Source organism: Nipponia nippon, unplaced genomic scaffold (assembly GCF_047370975.1).
Source record: "Nipponia nippon isolate SJK-2023a ecotype South Korea unplaced genomic scaffold, ASM4737097v1 scaffold_16, whole genome shotgun sequence".
Classification (NCBI taxonomy): Eukaryota; Metazoa; Chordata; class Aves; order Pelecaniformes; family Threskiornithidae; genus Nipponia; species Nipponia nippon.
The window spans coordinates 365,196-385,460 of record NW_028262332.1 but is presented as its reverse complement, the minus strand read 5'-3'; the positions used below and the strand labels follow the sequence as shown (position 1 = coordinate 385,460).

The window sequence follows — 20,265 nt, the reverse complement described above, 5'->3', positions numbered from 1 at the left end:
AGACCTGCTCCAGCGGCTCCCCGTGCGGACCGCAGCTTCACACAGAGGTTTCCAGATGTGATCAGAGCCCTGGAGGCGCGTTCACAGGTCCGTGCAAACCCAGCTCAAGCAGGAACAGAGCCTGAGGAGAAGGGAAGATGTTCACTCACGTCACCCAGTGCATTGCTTACAGACCTGGCCACAAACCCCGGTCGCGTGGCTCCCAGACCACCACTGCAGTGGTGCCAGCCCCCACAGTTAAGGGTGCCGCAGTGGACACAGCCCAGACACACGGGTGAGGGGCAGGCATGGGCCAGACCATGGGGAGCCAGAAGCAGCGTGGCGACAGCTCGAGGTCAGCCCTGCAGCTCCCGGGGTCCCTGCTCCCAGCGGGCCCGTCGCAGTTCCAGAGCTTCCCTGCCACCCCGGCAGCAATCCCGCAGGAAGCGGGCCCAGGGCCAGCGCTGCTGGGCCACGGCTGGGAAGTTGCCCGGGCTGGGGCAGCGGTGGCAGCAGGGCAAGGGGCGAGCTGCCCTAGCTCTGCACGGAGCGGGAACAACGATCCTCTCTTTCCTTTGAAAGACCTCACGGGCTTCGCATCCAAGCAAAGGCCTGAAATAGGAACTGAGGGCAATTATCGCCCCCCCTCCTTGCCCCATCTGGGACTCACGGCTGCCTTATGCACCACTCAAAAGAGGCTGTGGCAAAGATCCCTCTCCCAGCTTGGCTCGGGTCCCCCTCCCGGCTCTGCTCCCGGCAGGGGAGGCATGGACAGCTCACCCCCAGGGTGCAGGGGGTCCCAGCTCACCCCCCAGCCCGGCTGTGCATAGAGCCCCGGGGTCCCCCTGAGTGGGTGCTGCCGCCCTCGGTGCAGGGCAGAGGGACGTGCACCCCAGGGCAGACGGACGTGCGCCGCAGAGAGCCCCGCCAGCGAGGTCCCCTCCGGCTGCCCCTGAAGGAAGGCGTCACTGCAGAGCACCATGGCCGCGGTGGCCCACAGCCACGGGGGCCAGCTCCGAGGGAGGGGACTGCAAAAGAAATGAGAGGTTGTGACCTACCCCAGCACGGCCTGAGGAGTACGAGCCCCCAGCGCAGCTTCTGGAGGAGCAGCCAGATGGAGCTACAAGCGCTGGAAGGGGTGCAGGTGGCTTCATCACCCCTCACAGCGGTGAGGGGAGACCAGGGGTCCCCAGCCCCTGAGCACGGGGGAGCCCAGAGGGGACGGGAAAGGGCACGGGAACACGGCCTGGAGCAGAAACCCCCGGGCTCCTCGTGCTCTGGCTGTGACTGCACAACCTCAGCTCACCCCACCTCCCATGGGACAGGACAGCCAGGAACTTCAAGGCTCACAGCAGCAGACAGGCTGATTTAGGCAGAGAGACAGAAGGATAAGTTAAATAGTTCACCCCACTTTATTAGCCCTACAGAGGGGTGACGCTCCTCGTAAAGAGGGTCGCTTTTCATTAAACCTCAGGCAAAACAGGCACTGGACACCAGAGGTGGCATCAGGGAAGAGATGGCAGGCACCGACACCCAGGGGACAACTAACGCCCTACTCCGGCAGACAGGGGACACGACTACCGCTGGCCTCGCTCCTCCCTCTCCTTGGCACCCCGCCGATCCCCCTCCGGCACAGGCACAGGGCAGCGGGCGCAAGGGTAGAGCAGGGATTCATGCCTTGCAGTGAGCTTCAGGTCAAGATCAACCTCAAACTGGAGCTGGGTGGGACAGACAGCACGGACAGATAAAAGCAGGAGTGAGAAAGGCATTGGTCTGCGTGGTGCCCAGCCCATGGCAGGGCAGGCCCAGCACCTTCTGCCCAGCTCAGTGCATTGTGCCACAGCATTGGGCCAGGAGAGTCAGAGCGTGGAACAACCCTGGAGAGAAAGGTCCTGGCCTTGGAGCTACAGAGGGCCAGGCCTGCGCTACACGGGGATTCACAAGGATCTCCTATGGAAGTACCATCAATACCAAGTACCAAGCCACAGTGGAAGACACCGCTCAGCTCAAGAGTCATCACTGAGCTGGGTGGGAAGGAGGAGGTATCCTGCGATGCACCAGTCTAACAGGACCCACGCTGAGACCACCACCACCCCCCCAAAGGACCTGGAGAGGGGCGCAGCTCACGCTCGGGTTGTCACTCTGGGGAGCCAGCGTACACCACCAGGACAGGCAAAGCTGCCATTTCCCCGCTTGGAGATGTGCAAAGGAAAGAGCCCATCAGCCTCCGCTCCGTCACCCGCGTTCGGTTCAATACAAAACCTTGTCCTAAGGCCCCTCTGTGAAGTCAGGCTTGTGTTCGCATCCTCATGCTGCAGGACATCACCTTTTAAAGTCATCACGAAAAAACCCCAAGCCTGGCAGTCAGGAGGAAGCATTGGCCAGGCCAGGCCAAACGCAGGGATGGCGGGGTGTCCGCCTCGATCTGCAAACAGCCTGAAACAGCAGCTCAGAGCTGCGGCCTACCCGGCTTGGGTCTATGGCTCTTTAACTACAGGAGCCTGCAGACGTGTAAACGGCGACTATGGCATCACTACCGCAAACTGGAGAGAGGGATTGCGCCAGGAGGAGCACCAGCTCGGGCCCTGCTCTGGCCCAGTATAGCGTCACTGGCGGGCAGAACTCAGGCAGCAGAGAGGGGCCAGGCATGCCCCATCGGATTTTCCATCTTGTCTCCCAACAGCGGGACAAGCAGGGGACAGGCCACCCTTCGATGGCCAGGCTTGCCTGGAGATGCCAGCTGGTGTTGAAGACGCATCACCTTTTTCTGAGAGCAGCCAAAATTCAGCCTAAGTCAGGCCAAGGGCAGAGCAGCTGCCCCCGCGCAGGCAGCACGGGCAGCGGCTGTTTCCCCCTGCGCGTTGGGGATCACGGGGCTGGGGGTACAGTCCCTGCAATCCATTTAGAGACAGAAAAGGAGCAGCTTGAGAGCAGCACGGCTGGAAAGCCCAGCAGCAGAGCAGTGTGGGGATGCTCCCCAGGCACGGGCGGGGAAACGCCTTCCCGGCTTCCTCCTGCAGAGAGGCCACCGGCAGCTCCAGGCCTCGAGATACCACACCTGGAGCGACGGGTGCAAGGGGTTTGGGGCAAGAGTCCCACGAAAGCCCCGGGGAAGCTCAAGGACGGGGAGCGGGGAGATGGGCGCTAGATGAAGGTGGAGTCCAGCTGGCTCGTTTCATGGTTATTGCGGGCGCGAGCCTCAAAGAGCTGCTTGATCAGGGCAGATTTCTCCTGCTCCAGCTGGGTGATGCGTTCGCTCTTGTCGGTCACCTCCTGCACGGAACAGAGGAGGAAAACGCTGCTCAGAGGAGGAAAACGCTGGCATTGGCTGCGTGGCGGGTGCTGGGATGCGACCCCCAGCAGCGAGCCCGGCCCTGCCCTGCTCGCAGACCCCAGCCGCCGCGTCCGCACCCTCCTGTGACCTGCATTTGTCACAGTCGTCTCCCTCCGGCAGGGATGCCCCCACCCTGCCTGCGGACCCTCACCCAGCAAACAGCTGGACACAGCTGCATGATGGGGGGTCTCCAGGCGCAGCCCACACGCCCTCCTCTGGGATGGCCAAGGTTGGTCCAGCTGAAGGAACACTCTCCGCTGCCTCGTATTCCTTCCCCAGGGATCTCCTCCCCCTGTACCCCCACTCACCTTGGTGAGAAGCCGGTTTTGCTCCTTCAGCATTTTGATGGCTTGCTGGGAGCCTGCTGAGGCTGGGGACGCCACGGGGACCAGCCTGTTCAGAGCTGAGGAGAGGTTCACTGGCTGCAGAGAAGATGAAGGGAAGGGATGGGACACTGAGCCTCCTTCCCCGTGGCCCTCCCCAGCCTTTCTCCAAGGCCAGAAGCTGTTTCTGTGGCACATGGGGAGCTGAGAAAAGCCCAGCACAGGACTACGACCCCAGCACAGGCCATCGCAGGGTCTCCAGCAAGGCAGGCAGAGGTGGGAAGCCTTACTGCCAGGAGCCTGGCAGGACAGCCAGCCCCGAAAGGGCTGACTCAGCACCTCAGCAGGATGGTTTCCTTATTACCTTGACAATGGCTACACCTTTTGGGGGATCTCCTTTAGTCCCCAAATGCCTTGAGCGTCCTCCAGCCCAGCTCGGGACCAGCTGTGCTGTCCTCTTCATCGTTCCCCATCCCCTATCTTGCCCACGGAGCCAAGTCACCTCCCCAGAGCCCGGGGAAACTCTGGCAGCTCCGATGTCAGCCCAGCCACCAGCGTAAGGGGGAAGAAAGGATGGCTCCCAAGCTCATGCAAACAACCGCACGCTGCTGATCTGCTGCTCTCACCTTGCCAGCAGTGGAAAGGAGGTCACCCAGGCAGCGGTTCACCTCCTGCAGCTTGGGGAGCAGGCGCCCCAGGTGGCTCTGGCTGCCCTCAGGGAGGAATTCCTGGGAGACGGGGAGGAAGAAGAGGCTGGATGTTACCGTGGGGCCAGCTCCAGCCAAGTCCCAGCCCGGTTCTTCAAACCTCCCAAGCAGACGGGTACCCCAAGAACAAGCCCCAGACTCACAGCACTGGTTTTGTTCTTCCCCAGGAGCCTCTGGCGTTCCTGCATGAACTGGATGTGCTGGTGGTACCACTCCCGGGCGCGCTCTAGCAGCTCCAGGCCCTGCAGCAGGAAATCCTTCTCCTGTTCCAGCTCCTTCATGTGCTTCAGCTGCAGGACAAAGCGCACGGAGATGTCACTCCCTCCCACCAAGGCCTTGTCACGCCCCAGGAGCTGGCTTCTTCACAAGGCGCCCAGGGATATGGATACGGGCAGGGGTCTCAGCGCCTCTCCCCATGAAAAGCCGTGGAGGAGTGGGATGATGGCTGCTGCTTGATGCTGCTTTGGGGGAAGAGTTCTCTGCTTTGGGAGAACAACCGAAGCAGGTGAAGGACAGTCAGGTTACCTCCATCCTCCTGCTCCCCACTGCAGAAGCAGGTTTCCCTGCCCTGTATTTATCCAGGGATACAGCAAGAGCAGGGCCTGCAGCCGCTCCCCAAGCCCCGCAAGGCTGCGAGCATCAGCCAGCAGCACAAAGACACACGGGTTTTGGTGAGCGGCAAGCAGCGAGACAAATGTGCAGACTGGAAGCCGGGGAGAAACCTGCAGCCCCGTTTCCCCAGCACTCTGCTCTGCTCCCCACTCTGCTTTACCCCCAAGGCACCTCCGAGCTGAGCAGAGCACAGCACACCTTTCTGCTGAGCGTCTCTGCGAGTCATAGAATCATAGAATTGTTAAGGTTGGAAAAGACCCTTAAGATCATCGAGTCCAACCGTTAACCCAGCACTGCCAAGTCCACCACTAAACCATGTCCTCGAGCACCACGTCTGCCCTTCTTTTAAATCCCTCCAGGGGTGGGGACTCAGCCCCTGCCCTGGGCAGCCTGGGCCAGGGCCTGACAGCCCTTTCAGGGAAGAATTTTCTCCCAATATCCAACCTAACCCTGCCCTGGCGCAGCTTGAGCCCATTTGCTCTCGTCCCATCGCTTGTTCCTGGGGAGAAGAGACCGACCCCCCCCAGCTCCAGCCTCCTTTCAGGCAGTTGCAGAGAGCGATGAGGGCTCCCCTCAGCCTCCTTCTCTCCAGGCTGAGCACCCCCAGCTCCCTCAGCTGCTCCTCATAAGACTTGTTCTCAAAGTCTTTCAGGTTCAAGCACCAGCATCACCTGGAGAGGGACCTGGGGACGTTTTTAAACCTGGAGGGTTGCTACGAGGGTGCCCGGGGCTCCTGCCCCCAGACCAGCACCCTGGGACAGGCAGAGCAGGACCCCGCGCCAGGTCGTGGCACAGCCAAGGCTGCTGCAGGGCAGGCGGCTCGGCCCCTCCATCGACAGCGGGGCTGGAGCAGCCGACTGTGCCCCAGGGGACACGGGGTCCCCTGCTCCACTGCCACCTTCTTCTCCTGCAGCCCCTCGGCACTGCGCTGCCACCAGCAATCACAGAGGGGGAGAGAGAAGAGGGGACATCCCTGGGGACAGAGCGACCAGTGCAGCGACCCTTTCATCAGCCCTCACCCAGTGAGCCCAGGGCTCCTGCTCCCCTTCTCCCAAGCCGTGCCAGCCTGCTCCCCTGGCTCCTGACCCCCGTCTCCACGCCAAGAGCACGGGGAGCTGCTTGCCTTGCTGCTCTCTCTGCACAACACAGCCTGGCCTCCAGCGCCCGCAGCACAGACTGGGCTCCAGAAGAGTTTCCTCCAGGCACCAGTGCGACTTTGATCACCCAGAAGCTGCTGGATGCTCAGGAACCTCTCTTGCTGCTTTAGAGAGCATCTGGAGGGGGACGATTCAGCTCAGAGGTGACCCTGAACAGATCCCCACCCCCAGGGACAAGTAAGACCATACCAAGACCTTCTTCAGGCCACCAGCGCTTCCCTGTCCCCACTGCCTGCCGTGAAGCCTCCCAACCGCCCCATGCCAGCCACCCTTTACGCCAGGGCTGCTCTTGCTCCTGCTCCTCCTGGAAACACTGTTTGCAACATGACAGCCCCCCCCCCCCCCCCCGGCTTGGATGGACAGACGGACCAAAGGGGACATACCCACAGGAAGAAGCGCAGAGCCTTGGTGCTATGCAGGCTGTTGCTGAGGGGCATGAAGAAGGTGCTGTACGTAGCAAGGACCCCCACCCAGCTCGGGCTGCAGCCCGCGGCCGCCTGGCCTGCCCTGGTCCCACCAGCCTTGCTGGCCAGCACGGTGACCGGAGGAAGAGGCAGAATCCCGCAGAGCAGCGGGACGTCACCAGCTCTGGTGGGCGCAGGGACGGACGGCATCTCGCTAAGGATGGGATGCTCTGGGGGCAGAAGGAAGACAGAGCGCTGGACTTGGCTGGTGCTACCCAGGGTGGAAAGGGAGGGGATGGTGCTGTACGCTGTGCCGTCTACAAGTGCTCAGCCTCTCACAGAAGGGCTCCTCCCAGCTACGCCCTGTGGCCATGGGGAAATCAGGCCGATCGATGACGGACTGGCTGGAAAACATCAGCCGAGCGGACACTGGCTGTGGTGGTGCAAAGGGTCCTGGGGCCGCAGCACAGCCCCCACACCTCCGCTGCCCTGCGCAGGATGAACCCGTCCCGGTGCACCCCAGGGTGCAGGATGGGTGCAGGATGGGTGCAGAGGTCCTCCCACTGTAAGAGAAGATCAGGTTCGCCACCACCTGAGGAACCTGGACGTACATCAGTCTATGGGTCCCGATGAGATGCACCCCAGGGTCCTGAGGGAATTGGCTGATGTAGTTGCTAAGCCACTCTCCATGATATTTGAAAAGTCCTGGCAGTCAGGTGAAGTCCCTGGGGACTGGAAAAAGGGAAACATTGCAGCCATTTTTAAAAAGGGTACAAAGGAGGACCCCGGGAACTCCCGACCTGTCAGCCTCCCCTCTGTGCCCAGGAAGATCATGGAACAGATCCTCCTAGAAGCTGTGCTAAGGCACATGGAGGACAGCGAGGTGATTCGGGACAGCCAGCACGGCTTCACCAAGGGCAAGTCCTGCCTGACCAAGCTGGTGGCCTTCTGTGATGGAGTGACTGCATCAGTGGATGAGGGAAGAGCTACGGCTGTCATCTATCTGGACTTCTGTAAGGCCTTTGACACGGTCCCCCACAATATCCTTCTCTCTAAATTGGAAGGATATGGATCTGATGGGTGGACTGTTCGGTGGATAAGGAATTGGCTGGATGGTCGCATTCAGAGGGTAGTGGTCAATGGCTTGGTGTCCAGATGGAGAACAGTGATGAGTGGTGACCTTCAGGGGTCCGTTCTGGGGCCAGCGCTGTTCAATATCTTCATCAGTGACACAGGCAGCAGGATCGAGGGCACCCTCAGTAAGTCTGCAGATGACACCAAGCTGAGCGGTGCAGGTGACACCCCTGAGGGACGGGATGGCATCCAGAGGGACCTGGGCAGGCTGGAGAGGTGGGCCTGTGTGAACCTCATGGGGTTCAACAAGGCCAAGTGCAAGGTCCTGCACCTGAGTTGGGGCAATCCCTGGTACCAGTACAGGCTGGGGGATGAAGGGATGGAGAGCAGCCCTGCCGAGAAGGACTTGGGGGTACTGAGACACAAAAAACTGGACGTGAGCTGGCAGTGTGCTCTTGCAGCCCAGAAAGCCAAGCATCTCCTGGGCTGCATCAAAAGAACGATGGCCAGCAGGGCGAGGGAGGGGATTCTGCCCCTCTGCTCCGCTCTGGGGAGACCCCCCTGGAGCCCTGCGTCCAGCTCAGGGTCCTCAGCACGGGAAGGACATGGAGCTGTTGGAGCGGGGCCAGGGGAGGCCACAAAGATGCTCAGAGGCTGGAGCACCTCTGCTGTGAGGACAGGCTGAGAGCTGGGGGGGTTCAGCCTGGAGAGGAGAAGGCTGTGGGGAGACCTGATTGCAGCCTCTCAGTGCCTGGAGGGGGCCTACAGGAAAGCTGGAGAGGGGCTTTTTACAAGGGCAGGGAGTGCCAGGACAAGGGGGAATGGCTTTAAACTAAAAGAGGGGAGATTCAGACTAGATATAAGGAAGAAATTTTTTACAATGAGGATGGTGAAACACTGGCAGGGGTTGCTCAGAGAGGTGGAAGATGCCCCATCCCTGGAAACATCCAAGGCCAGGCTGGACGGGGCTCTGAGCAACCTGATCTGGTTGGAGATGTCCCTGCTCATTGCAGGGGGATGGACCGGATGGCCTGGAAAGGTCCCTTCCATCCCAAGGCATTCTGTGATTCTATGATACCAGTGCTCCCATGCGCCACGGCCTTTAGGCAAATTAGCCGAATCACAGCCGAGTGCCTCGTCTCTCCGGTGGCCCAACATCTTCCCAGCATCAGGGGGGAGGTGACAGCACCACCCTGCACAGGGATTTGGTTCGGGCAGGACTCAAACCTGCTCCAGCTGCGTCTGTACGCTCAGAAGTGGGAATAGCACCCAAAGGCTCCTGCCAGGGAAGGCTCCTCACCCACGGGCCAGGGACAGACACCCCTTCTCCGGGGGAAGGAGCACGCTAAGGGCAGCGCGGCACTCGGGTACGTGGGGAAGCGGGAAGCAAGGCAGAGGACCTCCCTCCCACTGCCCCCACAACTTGGGGAAACAGAGGCAAGGGCAACGTAAGCCCAGAGCGAGAGCGCTTGTGGCAGAGCTGGGAACAGACCCCAGCTGTCGGCAAGGCGCGCTGGCCACCAGCCCCTCCTCGCCAGTCCTGCGCAGGACCTTGAGCTCATGGCAGTGATGGGCTCCAGCCTGGAGCTGCACTCAGAAGGAAGAGCCTTGCCAGGGAAGGAGGGACCTTCCCCTCTCCAAAGCAGCAACTCCCAGCCACCAAACCCCTGAAGATCAGAGACCCCCACCCCCAGATGCACACATCCCCATTTATTACTCCTTGCCAGCTCCTCTCAGCAGAGACCCCCTCGGCCCAAGAGAACCCCAACCCCTTGCATGGCTGCAAGCCCAGCAAACCACATGTGCACAAGCCCCCGCTCCCCAGGCCAGGCATCGGAGCACGTTACGTCCCCCGAGGCCAGCGCCAGGCTGTAATGGACACTGCTCAGGCTGCCGGTCAGCCCCGCTGGGCTCGGGGAGCAGGGTGACACCAGGGTGCGAGGGGTGGAAGCGCAGAGGTGGCAGTCACAGCCTCGGCAGCAGCTCTGACACTGGCGAGACGAGCTCTGGCCGATCACTCATCCTGCAGGCTGGGTCCTGGCTCTCTTCCCAGGAAAATTTAGCTTGAGCTTGTGGGCAACATGCCCAGGCAGCTCCTCTATCCCACTTGGGAGCAGTGCAGATCCCTTCATCCAGGCAATCTGATCCAAGCCTCTCCACTCAGGGACGGAGAGAGGGGAGCAGATCCCTGCATCCTGGGCTGCCTGGCTAAATTCAATGCTGATTTCTCTGCATTACTGGCAAAAAGTCTCTCAGGAGCTAGGAGGATCAGCGTGCTTGAGCCCCGATCTGCAGAGAACATCTGGCAGGGGACAGAGCCCGGCACCACCGCGCGCCAGCGCAGAGCGTACCTGACCTTCGCTGGCATGCTTGAAAGGCCCAGAGACCCACCTGCTCCTACACCTACACGTTTGCCTTTCTCTGCCCAGGTTTTTGCCCACGGGGAAGGCACCCGTGCAGCCCAGCGCTGGCTCTGTGGGCTGACCCTGCCCCGGGGGAAGGCAGGGGAACACGTGCCTCCTCCCTGTCTGGCACGATTCGGGACAGAAAGCACCTCAGAAGCAATGGCAGGACCTCCACGTACAGCAACAGAGCTTTGTATCCAAAATACCAGGGTCTGCCCAACGCCCCACGGCTCACACGTGCAGGGTGGGCAGGAGGGAGCCACAGCCCAAAGAGAACTGGCGTCAGCGGTGGGGGACTCCTGCAACCCTGGGCCCCTTCGCTGGAGCCCACGACCGGGCTGTCCCCTTACCATGCTGAAGTCCACGCCGTTGGTGATGGTGTGTCTCCGGTGTTCTGCACGTCCCCTCTGATGCCTCCGAGTGTCCCCAGCCCCTGGATGGCTGCCATCTGCCTGGGACTGACCAGCAGCCTTAGCATCACCACCTGCAACAGAGAAAAGCATGAGGCCACCAGCCGCTTGCAACAAAAACCTCCCCACGGCCACTTCGATGGGACTGCCTGCAGGGTGGTCTGGCAAACGGACATGGCAGGGAGCAGCTGAGCCAAGCACCGGCCCGAGCCCCTGCTCGCATCTTCGTATGGGCAGGGCAGGCTTCAGCAACGACTGACTTGGCTGCGCCAGGCTGGCAACAGACCTCAGTGGTCATCTTCTGCAAAAAGCAGGCAGCTTCCAGGCAATGCTGTTTCAGTCCCGGCACAGGCAATTAAACCGTTGGTGATACTGCCTACCCTCGGCCTGTCCTCACGGCACCCCTGGCTCCCGCTTAGGGGGCACAGGCTCTGCCAGGAACCCGACTCCTCCTGAAGGCAGCTCCTGCTTGGTGATGGGCTTGGCCGTGCAGGTGTCCCCTCCAAGACCCCGTGCCTGTGGTCTAAGCATAGAGTAAATCAGGCTGTAGGTTTCCCAAAATGTTATTAAAATCCCAACATCCTATCTTGCAAAAGACTGATCTACGACAAACGCATGACGCTGGTGTAAATCCATGTGTAACCTATTTTTGCAGATTAAGTTCATACTGGCAGGTTTTAGGCTGGATCAGGCACCTCCTGCCTGTGTGCCGAAGCAGGTATTGGCTGGGCACCTGCAGTAGAGTCGGTACAAGCCCCGCACCGCCCGCCCTGGCGAACTCGCCAGAAACGCAGCCCTGCGGCCACGGCCAAGCCAGCTCAGATCCCCGCTTCTGGCCGAGCTGGCAGAGTACCGCCCTGCCGCCCTGAGCCGCGGCGCTGGGCAGCCGAGGGTGCAGCCAGCACCCTCCCCAGCCGTGCCCGGGCAGCAAGCCTGCTGCACCTCCCCGGTCCGCTGTCGAGTCCCCAGCAGACCCTGCCTTGTGCCCACCCCCTCGCTCTGGCAGCTCACCCCGCTCTCTGCACACAGCCTTCCTCGAGAGTTTCTTTCCCAACCTGGCTTTCAAACCAGAGCAGCACGGAGGTAGGCAAGCGAAGGCAGGCAGTGAGGCAGATGGGAAAAACGTCTCCTCCTCGGGACTGCTCCTCACCCATCTCCCAGGCACCCCCACCCATCGCCACATCCTTCTCCCACGGCTGGGCACGCACCGGCTCCCAGGCACCAGCACTGCCTGGAGCCGGTCTAGCACGTTCCCCGCCGTGCGGGCATGAAGGGCTGCGAGCGCCGGGACGGGGCACGTAGCATTGCCTGGGCTGGCACATCGCTGCCCACTGCTCCACGAGCCTCCTCAGCCGAGCACAGGGACACGATGGAAGAGGGAGACGGGGCAGGAGAGGGCAGCCGTGGCCGCAGGAGCCACCCTTCACCTTGAAGGCAAGGAAGTTGGGGAGAGTTGCACCATATTGGGGCTGCCTGCACTGCCACGTTTGCGCCCGTTCAGCAGCAGGAGCTGGGCTCGGGCTCAGGGGGCAGCAGGCAGCGCTGCACAAGCGCCTCGCTCAGCCTGTCACTTCGTGTCCCTGGGGAAAGAAGCCACCGCGGCACAGGAAAAATGCTCTTCCTGGTCCATCATGGCATCCCGCTTCTCCTACCAGCAAGTGCACCAGTGTAGACAGGTCTCCAGCACATCAATAAACACAGTTTATAAAACAAAGTTATAAACTTTGATATCGCCCATTCATTTGTTTTGCCAACTGGCTTTGGTTTCACACCCCCATATCTACCGGGAGGAACCCAGCAAGACCGGTGCAACCACGCACATGTTCTCCTAGCAGACCTGCAGCACGTCCTGCCTGGGAAGCCGCGGAGCAGCCCCAAGCCCAAGGGGGCTTCAACAGGCAGAATCCCAAAGCAAAGCCAGAAGCACCTCGGGGAAGAGCTGCAGGGTAGAAACATGTTAAAAAGGCTTTTGCTGCTGGTACTTGGAAGCGCCAGGCTGAGCTGAGCTGAACCCGTGATAAGAAGGCGCTCCCTGGTCAAACAGCTGAGCTCTGTGTGCCTGAGCTGACAACGTAGCGGCTAAAACAGGATCCCTGCTAGTGAGCTGGGATCAGATCTTCTTGGGCAAAGAGCAGGACCAGCTCACCGGGGGGGAGGAGATCCTGCCGTGAGATGTGCGATGGCCTCCTCCCGCCCAGAGCCTCTCTGCTCCTGCAGGGCACGAGCCCAGCGTTTGCCAGCCAGAGCAAGTGCCCAGGACCGAGCAGACACCTCGGGGCCGGAGCAGACACCTCATGGCCGTTTTACACATTTTCATACCTGTCCTCGGCCACGGCCCAGGCAATAACAGCTACCGAGAAAGCACCCCTCCCTCCTGAAAGCACCCCTCCCTCCCGCCAGGGCCCCCAGCTCTCCAGGCAGCCGGTAGAGCCAGGCCACCCCAGTGGCAAAGGCAAGCGCTGCGCCGGGGAGGAGGCAGTGCCCAGGGCCACCCCAGACCTCCCACGTGTGTTAACTTCCCCAGGCCTCAGCTCTCAGGGGAACCACAAGGGTAAAGACCCCCAACACCGAGATGCTCGGACGCTGCTGTGACGGGCCACCTAGGCACCACTGGTAGTGAAGCCATCACGGTGACATCTCCAATCTCAGCCTCACCGTCCTTGTGCCCAGCAGGTGCTGTTGGCTCCCCAGAGACCGTGGCTGGCACCCAGCAGCGGCTCGCGGGCTGCTCCAGCACCGCCGGGCTGACGAGAGCTTCTGAGAAGCTGGGAGCTGGCTCTGAGCAGGGACTTCTTCCCTTCTGCCCATAGGCTAACGGAGGTTAGCGGGGAAGAGGGGACAGAATCGCCGTCCCGCTGGCTCACTGCGCCCCTGGACGTGCCAGGAGGACGACCTGGCCCCAGCCTCTGCCATCTTGCCATGGTTTGCATCCAAATCACCTCTGGCGCACGCAGGGGTCCCCTGGAGCAGAGAGCAGCGCTCGGGTGGCATCCTGTGAGCACCTCCTTCCCCCAGGGCGCAGACGGGGAGAGCTTCCGCAGGCTCTTTGCAGCTGATGAGCGCTGATACACCACCTCGCTGCACGTGGCTGGGTTCTCACAGAAGCTGCCTGGTGCAGCTGGAGGCTCAGAGCAGCCTCAAGCCTGAACGATACAATCTTAACGGAGACAGGGCTTCCCGGACCCACGGGCAGCTCTCAGCACCCAGCACATTTCTCCGCAGCGAGAAACGGCCGGGTCCTGCCACGGCAGTGCCCAACTCCCTCGCAGCAGTTGATGAGAGCATCTATGTTCAACCACGCCCTGGGAAACCCTCCGCGGTGGAAGGGAGCGCTGGGCAGCGGGGCAGGATCTGGAGCTAAAAGAGACAGAATAACTCTGAGTTATGATGTTCGCTAAGCCGCTGAATCAACCTGAAATTCAGGCCTGTTGCCAGCACACAGCCCTGCACTGCGGGAAGCTGGCAGCAAGGGCTGAGGCACTAACCCTGCCCACAGGCTCAGGGCATCAGCACGACATCAGCCTATGACGGAAAGATCCTCAGCAGCCAGAAAGCTGCTGTAGTCGTCTGCTCACTCCTTCCCAGGGCAGAGCTTCCAATTTGCTCTTTATTTACCAAGCAGGATTTTTTTTTCAGGTTTTTCCTGATTTACACTCTTGATGATAGAAGAGCCAGCCTGCTTAATAATATTCCCCTAGATGAAACTCCAGCGATTAGTCTGGAGGCAAAATGGAAAGCAGAGAACCTCAGCCACGGTTAAAGTTTCTTCTCCACCCAAGAGAAGACGGGACGGGGAGGGAGCGGGTGGGAAGGGAAGGCAAACCAGCCCAGACAGCTTTCCCGAGGTAGAGGAAGCCATCGCACCCCAGTGTTGCAATAACAAACACCCGCTCCTCACACAGACCTTTGTGTCCCCAGATCTCAAAGTGCCTCACAAACCCAGATAAAGAATTATTACCTACACCAGACAAGTCCAGAAGCCTGGTTTCCTTCTGACGTCTCCTACTGACTAGCAGCAAATGAAGATGCCAGCGAAGAGTCTCCCCCTCGCCAAGGTCGGCGTGCCAGCCGCGGGCGGGGGGCCCTGGCAGACCCAGCACGGGGACCCCGGCCCCGAGGAAGGGGCAGAGTCCGCAGGGACCTGCCGGGAGCTCTGCGGGGGAGCCCCGGCCTCCCCACCCGGACAGCGCCCGGGGGCCGCCAAGCACATCTCCCTGGGGCCGCTTCCCTGCTTAATTATTGCTTCATTATTTATTATTGTAAACAGTGCTGCCGAATTACCCAAACAAAAAAGTTGGATCAGGTTTTGCTGGTTTTTTTGTCCAAAACACGGACGGAATCATGAACCAAGCCTTTCTGAGGGCCCCCGAGCGCTGGGCTGCCCCGCGACCGCAGCTTTTGCTCCGGTGAAGCCGCTCGGCTCTCGGAGAGCCCCGGGCCCAGCGACTCCCCGCGACGCCCAGCCGCATCCCCCCCGGGAGGGTCACGTTGCGCCAGGGGACAACCACGGACACGGTCCGGTAAAGCCCTTAATTCTTCTCGTCACCGCTATGAACGGACAAGCACCCACGCGAGGGGAGACGCGAAGGGAAGCGCAAACGGGAGCCGGAGAGCGGAGCAGCGCGCTCGCCGCCCCGCTTCACCCGCGCCTCGGACCGAAGCCCACCAAAGCCGGAGTTACAACCAGCACTAACGCCGGCGGGGTTTACACCCGGCCCGCTGCTTTTACACCTTGCTGCGGAGGGCCCAGGGCTGCGCTGCCCCAGGGCCGGAGCGGCCCTGCCTAACTCCGGTCTCTGGTGCTGCCCGCACCGGGGGGCGGCCCGCACCGGGGGGCTGCCGGTACCGGGGGGCTGCCGGTACCGGGGGGCTGCCGGTACCGGGGGGGCGGCCGGTACCGGGGGGGCGGCCGGTACCGAGCCGGGCAGGGTCCTGCCCCGCCGGGGGCGCTCGCAGCCCGGCCCGCCGGCTCACCTCGGCCGCGGGGCTGGCCGTGCCCCGGTTCCCGCTGCCCGCTGCTCTTCCCGCGCCGCTCCTCGGCACCGCGCGGGCTCGGCGGCTTCTCCGCGCTCCGCCGGCCGCCGCTCTCCGGCGGGGGCTCAGCCCCGGGCAGGGCAGAGCGCAGCCCCAGGACGAAGCGCTCGAAGGTGAGGTACCCGCTGGCCGGTGCCGCCCGCCGCAGCCCCTCCATCACCCCGGCGGGCAGCTCCCGGGCTTCCGCTCCCCTCCAGCGGGACTCGATCTCCCGCAGGTGCACGTAGCCCCGCCGCCGGTCATCCAGGATATCGAAGAGAGTCCGCAGGCTCTGCAGGAACACCCGGGGAAGACCCTCGGTACCGGCGGGGAGCGACCGGTCGCCTCGCTCCGGGGCCATCGCCGCCGTGCCCGAGCGTTACTCGCTGCTCCGGCCCCCGCGCTCCTATTGGTTGGTGGCGGGAGACCCCGCGTTCTCATTGGTTGGCGGCGGGCGGTCGCGCCGCCTATTGGCTGAGCGGGAGGACGGCGGTTTGAGTTGCAGGCGGAGCCCGCCCCGCTGACGGCCCGGGGAGGGCGGGGGGTCCGGACCCTCCGGAGCGGGGACCGGGACCGGGACCCCCCGCCTGGGAGCGGGGCCCGGGTTCTCCCCTCGGCAGCATCCCCACGGGAGAGGGACTCGTGAGCCCTCCCGTGGGCTTGACTTGCCCGGTGCCACGGGAACTGAGTCCGGGCATCCCGGGGATGCGGCTGATGGAGCCGGCAGGAGCGGGGGCAGAGGCCCAAAGGAACGATGGACGTGGAAAAAGGAGGGGAAAAAATATATCAGTGTTGATAAATGTGAGAAAAACAGCATTTGGATCGTATCTCTTGTAAACTTAGTACAAACGGGCGTTGTTAAGAGAACGCGTTTCTCTAATTCATACCGGCATTTGCTGCGTCCGCGGGATCCGCCAGCACGTTTGCCCCAGCGAGAGGGGCCTCCGCTGCGAACGCCCTCCCTCCGATGGCACGTCGCAACGAAGCAGGCTGCAAAGCCCTGGTGTGGCGATTCCTGTGCACGGGCACCGCGACACGCTCGAGGGGCCCCCGCGCCGGCACCCCCAGAGCCCCCGTCCTGGCTGCTGCTCGTGATGCTGAGAGAAGGAGCATCAGGAGCGAGCGTGCTGGAGAAGGGGCATGGCCAGAATGGGCAATTAGGCCCTGTCTGGGTGCTCGGGTTGTGAGGCTGCCTGGGCCACGGACACCTCCCTGGGCCATGGACACCTCACCGTGCCGTGTACATCTCCCTGTGCCACAGGTATCTATCTCCCTGTGCCACAGACACCTCCCCGTGCCACGGACACCTCCCTGGGCCACAGGTATCTATCTCCCTGTGCCACAGACACCTCCCTGTGCCACGGACACCTCCCTGGGCCACAGGTTTCTATCTCCCTGTGCCACAGACACCTCCCCGTGCCACGGACACCACCCCGGGCCATGTGCCGGGGGTGATTTCCTTTAGCTCTGAGTTGGCTTCAAAGCCAAAGGAAGGGTGGAAGACGCTTGGCCCTCAAGCCCTCCCATCCACGTGGCCCTTGCTGTGCTCCCCTCGCCAGCAGCTTCCCTCTCCGGGCCGGACTCCAGCCCCGGGTTGGTCCTGCTCCTGGCTCCTCAGCCCCTTCTGGCCATTCCTCTTCTCCATGGAGTTTCTCAGTCCTGTCAGACCCAGGTGCCAGGTAAATCACAGCAGCCTCCGAGACCCTCACCGGGCTTTTCTCTATCAAGGACCTGCTCCGGCTGTGCCACGGCCAGGCTGTTCACAGCCTGCTTTTCCTTAAAGCATTTCTTTTCATACATTTCCCGGACCTGTCCTACCTGTTTTGAGATCTCTGCGTGGCTCAGCCGTGTTTGACGGAACAGGTTCACACCTGCGTAGGACAGAGGGCGAAGGAGCCGGTGCATCACCCCTCCCCTTTCTGCCCCAGAAAACGCAGTGGATGTGACGCTGCTCAGCTCCGGCAGCATCAGCGCATGGGCTGTTCTGCTCAGCAAAGGGTACATCTGCAGGAAAATGAGTTTTTCTCTAGGTTCCTCCCACATCTCTGGGCTTGCTGCAACAGGCAGGAATAATAGGGGGAATTCAAAACGACCTTAATGTCTCTTGTCCAGTTTCCCTGCCTGGCAGGTCTGTCCCACCAGGAAAGCAATCCGGAGATACCAGAAGCAATTCCTGGTGCTGACTGTGGCTGGTGGCTCAGCGGAAGGACTCTCGCTCCTCCATGTGGAGCTTTCTGCTCCAGCAACCGGGAGCTGGGACGCAGCTGCCCAGCGCGGCTCCGGCCTTCCCGCGCCTTCCACACCGACGTGCCCTCAGGAGGCTGCCATGAGACAGGCCCATGTCTTCATCCTGGTCAGCTGAACAAGCTTAGGGAGCTTTTGAAAATTCTTGGAAAAGGCTTTTTGGGGTTTTCTTTTGTTTTGTTTTTTTTTTTCTCTCTCACTGAGTAGTTTATTTTGGGGCCAGCCCAGGCTCCTCTCATTGACAGAGCCACCTTTGTGGTTTTTTTTAAATATACACAATGCAGTTACTCCGTTCTCCTTCCTCCAAGCTACTGGGGAGCACCGGCTGCCGTTCAGCCCTGGCCCAGCCCTCCCTCCGCGCTGGCCCGCAGGCACAGGCAGTGCCACTCGCGCCCTGGTCTGGTGGCACCCAACACGCCGCTGCCCCTCTCTGGGGAGGGCACGGGGTGTCCGATGTCCCCTAGAAGGCTGGTGGCAGGCCAGCGTGTCCCGTAACCAGCCTCGCCACCCCTGGGAGGAGAGGTCGCAGCAGCCGCTCCAAACCCCAGCAGGGCGCTGGGGGAACAGGGTGCTGGCGGTGGAGACGCGGGCACCTTCCGACATGACGCTGACCGTCTCGGGGTGATGCTGGGTGACTGCGGCAGTAGATTAAGCCCCGTGCTGACTTCAGCAGCACGTAGGTCTTCACGCGTGAACCTTGACTCTGCAGAGGACACGTGGTGACTGCGGCCATGAGGTGGGCTCCTATGACCGTGTTCAAGCAGATGCTGTGAGCCTCTGCTGCCACGTTCTCCTGGGGGAGAGCAAGGTCTGGTGGGCAACCAGCCGCGTGGGGGTTGGTGCCTGGCCAGCACAGGTTACCAGACCGTACCCAGGACCAGTTGGGCGAGGCTTGGTTAAAACCAGACCAGGAGCTGTGCAAACAACAGCCCCGATGCCAAGTTCTGGTGTTACCGTCCAATTCGTTAGGTGCAACCGGTGTTAACCCCTTCTTTCACCCTGAAGCTGAGCGGGTGCGGAAAATCGCTTCCAGTGGGGTACCAAAGTGTCGACCCAGAAACGCACCCGTCCCCAGGAAACCTCTGGGCAGAGGCTAAAAATGGCGAGGGGAGTGTGGTCGGGGCGACGCAGCTGATTTTGCCTTGGGGGAGGGCTGCCTTGTTTGATCTTCCCAGTTCCGAGATGCATGGTGTTTTCCATCTTGTCGCTTACGGGGCCTCTTGAGGACACGCTCTGTTTGCTTTGGAGGGGGCCAGGCGCTTCCCACAATGTTCCTTTTCTTTCCTCCAGCCTGTTTTCCCCCCGGAGGGCCGGCGAGCAGGAAGCCTGGCGGCTGCTGGCAACTCACAGGCTGTCACGAGCGCCGGGAGAGGGGCGGCAGGCGGGAAGCTAAAATAAACTGTCCGGGGATGGTGGTTTTATTTCCTCGCTCTGCAATGTGCCTGGGGCCGCAGAGCGAGACTTTGTGTCGGTAGGAAGCGGCAGTCAGTCCTGCCCAGCCTCACCCTCCCGCCCCTCCGGCTGATGGGGTCTCAGCACGATAAGGAATCACCTGGGGCTTAAATCCAAGTGCGATAGACGCTGCAAGGCCTCCGATTAGAATCCGTCTAGCAATTGCTCTGTCCTGTTATAAATGCCGCTCTGCTGCTGCCGCTGCGGCCGGCTATCACAGGAGCGGCTACGCGGGCAGTACCGGTCACGCCGCGGCCAGAAACTGCCCAGCCTTTCATCTTGGTCAGGGAACGACCGTACAGCCGCGTTTCTTTGGGGATATATTGGTGGATGCTTGTATACTGAAGCCTGAAGCAGGGCCCTAAAAATGAGAAGCTCTACCCCTCTCCTGGTAGCGTATCTTACCCTGATGGAGCAGTGTTTGCCCTCTGTCTGTCTGCTTTCGGGGTGCTGGAGCTTTATTCATGATGGATTTTCTGTTCCACTGGCACGTTTGTGTTTCCTCTGGCCCGAGCGTACCTCCCTCCTGCTCGCAGGCTGTCCTGCCCGCTGTACCCGACCCAACCTGCCCTCGTTCTTATTGCTTTACAGAAGGAAATTTCTACCCGCACTGGTGCGATGGGCTGTGGAATCGGCCCCGGGGACTCTGTGCAGCAGGACAGACCTGTTCTGGTGGATGGCTGGATTTGGGGGGTGGGAGCGCGTTCACCGGCAGCAGCACCATTCGCGGTGGTTCTTCGAGGAGAGCCGAGATCCCACGGCTACGAGATCCCAAGGCTACAAGATCCCATGGCTATGAGATCCCACAGCTACGAGATCCCATGGCTACAAGATCCCATGGCTACGAGATGCCACGGCTATGAGATGCCAGGGCTACGAGATGCCAGGGCTATGAGATGCCAGGGCTATGAGATGCCACGGTTACGAGATGCCAGGGCTATGAGATGCCAGGGCTATGAGATGCCACAGCTATAAGACGCCATGGCTACGAGATGCCAGGGCTATGAGATGCCAGGACTATGAGATGCCACGGCTATGAGATGCCATGGCTACGAGATGCCAGGGCTATGTGCTGGGGTTCCTTCAAGGCACAGCAGCAAGGGCTGTAGGAATATTTCTGCAGGAAAAGGCAGGGCTGGATTTGTAAGCTG

At 61.5% G+C, this 20,265-nt stretch overlaps 1 protein-coding gene across 1 annotated transcript; it reads right to left on the bottom strand.

Moving 5' to 3' along the window:
- Positions 1-1,372: 1,372 nt before the first annotated feature.
- Positions 1,373-15,794, bottom strand: SAPCD2 (suppressor APC domain containing 2). Its single transcript, XM_087753117.1, has 6 exons — positions 15,380-15,794; positions 10,346-10,479; positions 4,487-4,633; positions 4,263-4,364; positions 3,622-3,735; positions 1,373-3,252 (listed from the first exon to the last, which is right to left on the bottom strand). Exons 1-6 carry the CDS (start codon positions 15,777-15,779, stop codon positions 3,124-3,126), a joined length of 1,026 nt encoding a protein of 341 aa, XP_087609243.1. The 5' UTR covers positions 15,780-15,794; the 3' UTR covers positions 1,373-3,123.
- Between the last annotated feature and the right edge of the window lie 4,471 nt (positions 15,795-20,265).